This window comes from Apaloderma vittatum, unplaced genomic scaffold, assembly GCF_000703405.1.
Source record: "Apaloderma vittatum isolate BGI_N311 unplaced genomic scaffold, ASM70340v1 scaffold8021, whole genome shotgun sequence".
Taxonomy (NCBI): Eukaryota; Metazoa; Chordata; class Aves; order Trogoniformes; family Trogonidae; genus Apaloderma; species Apaloderma vittatum.
This window is the reverse complement of record NW_009699542.1, coordinates 1-2,831: the sequence shown is the minus strand read 5'-3', so window position 1 is coordinate 2,831 and position 2,831 is coordinate 1. Positions and strand designations below refer to the sequence as shown.

Genomic DNA, 2,831 nt, shown 5'->3' with positions numbered 1-2,831 from the left:
GGAGCTATTGTTGTGCTTGGATTTATTACAGTGCCAAGTGACTTCCTTTAGTATATCTGTGCCTGTGATGACGAGAAATGTTTCCTGAAATTTCTGAAAGAATATAACCAAAAGAAATGGAAGCCTACATTTTATTTTTCCAACATTCTGGAATAAAAAATAATTGTAAACAGTGATCAGAGAAGGAGCTTAAAAGTAATGACGTTGAACTGCTGAATTCTCCACAAAAACAAATAAAAATTGCCAGGATCACGTCTGCAGTGACTGTGTACACCAAGTACACATTTCTGTGTACTGCCTTATTTCAATATACTGAACTAACTCCTAAACTTTGATAAAAGTGAAGACGAGCTTTTCGGTGATCTTTGCAGGCTGCTTTAGAATGGCTTACTGGCAAACAGCATTTCTGTTATAGAAAACTTTCAGCCCTACAGTATTTATGTCCTTTCCAAAGACACCCTGTGGGGCGGTGGACACAGCGCCTCTGGTAGTTTGGCAGCTTTCCAAAACCCTGAGCCTGCGGAGAGATGAGCAGCTGCCTGATGCAGGATGTTCTGGCTTCTTCATAGTCCTGTGATGCTGAACTTCCTCTGTCTCTGCAGGTCCCTTGCAACCATGATGAAGTCTAGAAGGGTGCAGGTGCTCCTGATTCTGGCAGTTCTGTCCTTCCTTCTGATCCACTTCCACTTCCTATCCTGCAGCATCAATGTTCCCGTGGAAGAAAAGCCTTCTCCAGTCCACATCCTCATTCTCTCCTCCTGGCGGTCAGGATCTTCTTTCACCGGACAAATCTTCAGCCAGCACCCCAGCGTCTTCTACCTGATGGAGCCTGCATGGCACGTGTGGGTGACGATGTACCAGAACAGTGCCAAAACCTTGCACATGGCAGTGCGGGACCTTGTCAGGTCGGTCTTTCTGTGTGACATGTCTGTGTTTGATGCTTACATGTCTACCCAGAAGAAAAAGTCTGACTTATTTCAGTGGGAGACAAGCCGAGCCTTGTGCTCCCCCCCTGCCTGTGATGCATTCAGTCGCAGTGACATAATCAGTGCAGGCAACTGCAAAACCGTCTGTGGCAAGTACCCATTCAGCAAAGTGGAGGAAGCTTGTAAAACCTACAGCCACGTTGTCATAAAGGAGGTTCGATTCTTCAGCCTGAAAGTTCTCTATCCCCTTCTCACTGATCCATCTCTAAACCTTAAAATCATTCACTTGGTACGTGATCCTCGGGCTGTGTTCAGGTCCCGAGAGAACGCAATGGCAGACCTGAAACATGACAGTGACATTATCTTGGGGCCTCAGGGGACAGAGGAAGAAATGAGGCCCTACAACACAATGCAAGTAATCTGCCAAAGCCACGTTGAGATTTACAAGGCAGGCAGGCAGGCTGTTCCCAGCTTCCTGAAAGACCGCTACTTACTGGTTCGCTATGAAGACATTGTCAGAGACCCACTAGAAAGGGCTGCTCAGATGTACAGGTTTGCAGAACTCCATTTCACACCAGAACTTCAGAAATGGGTGCACAACATCACCCACGGGAAGGGGCAAGGCACACAGGCCTTTGATGTTGGGTCCAGAGATGCGCTGAGAGTATCCCAGGCCTGGAGGACAGCCCTTTCCTTCCAAAAAGTAGAAAAAGTGCAAAATGTGTGCAAGGATGCGATGGACTTGCTGGGCTACCGGCTCATTCACTCCAAAGAAGAGCAAAAAAATATGTCACTGGATCTTTTATCTGCCCAGAACTCCTCTGTGTAACAAATTCTGAAAGCTGAAAAGCTGCTCTCTACACCTACTCTCTAAAGGCTGCAGAGTGGAGAACTGTCTCCTACAGCAAAAGAGGACAGAGGTGCATGCACGTGTGCCTAAGTCTGCACGCATGGATGTGCCAGGCAAGGACAAACAGCACAGGAACCCCGGCTGCACCCGTGAGAGCTTTCTCAGCAGCACATGGTCACTCTCCAGGGCTCCTGGAGACTTGGCCACAATGCAAGTCTGTTTTCCAAATTAAGTCCGTGGTTCCTGCAGAAGAGGAAGTACACATGGGTTGGAGCAAACAATGCCAAAGGCCTGGGACCAGACAGCAGAGCTCAACCCCCTCACAGACCATTGCTAAATACTAGTGAATCCACATGGAGCAATTGCACTGCAAAGGAAGAGGAAATATAACCGAGTATGAATAAAGAGGATGTTAATTGCTATTTGCCAGTATGAAGAGACATTGAATCATAGAACGGTTTCTGTTGGAAGAGATCTTAAAGATCATTTCGAAACCTCCTGCCATGGGCAGGGACACCTCCCACTAGAACAGTTTGCTCAAAGCCCTGTCCGACCTGGCCAATTGATTTCTGGAAAGATCCTTTTCTTTCAGAATGGTTGATTTTTTAAGACCCATTTTTCTTTTGCTCCATTCATGTGCCTGGGCATCCAGGCTTGGTGGCAATGTTGTGGAAATGTTTGTATTCACTTACTAAATAATGGGAAAATTGAATAAACCAGCTATAGTTGAAAATGCTGAGTTTGCATACGGGGATCCATTTCTGGGACTATGAGAACCCATTTATTTCTTTTTTTCATTTACTTCTGTCTTCCAGCTTTCAAAACCAACCGAGAAGAATTCATGCAAAGGTTGAAACTGTAAAGTCAAGGTAGGGACACAGATTCCGTTGGTATAAATACTGGAACTGGGATTATGGCAGTGGACAGAAGCTGAGAGGAGAATGGGAAGTTATCCTATTGCATTATTTGATCAGATTATTTCCTGTCTTAGAGCACAACAAAATGATGTTACTGGATGATGATACTGGACTTCAGTAAGGCCTTTGACACTGTCC

General features: G+C 45.8%; 1 protein-coding gene across 1 annotated transcript; it reads left to right on the top strand.

The window, feature by feature from the left end:
• Positions 1-615: 615 nt before the first annotated feature.
• CHST4 (carbohydrate (N-acetylglucosamine 6-O) sulfotransferase 4) lies at positions 616-1,755 on the top strand. Its single transcript, XM_009878415.1, has one exon. It carries the CDS (start codon positions 616-618, stop codon positions 1,753-1,755), a length of 1,140 nt encoding a protein of 379 aa, XP_009876717.1.
• Positions 1,756-2,831: the final 1,076 nt, after the last annotated feature.

What these genes read in the sequence shown, in the direction of transcription:
- CHST4 (XM_009878415.1), top strand. Translation starts at nt 616, where the DNA reads ATGATGAAGTCTAGAAGGGTGCAGGTGCTCCTGATTCTGGCAGTTCTG.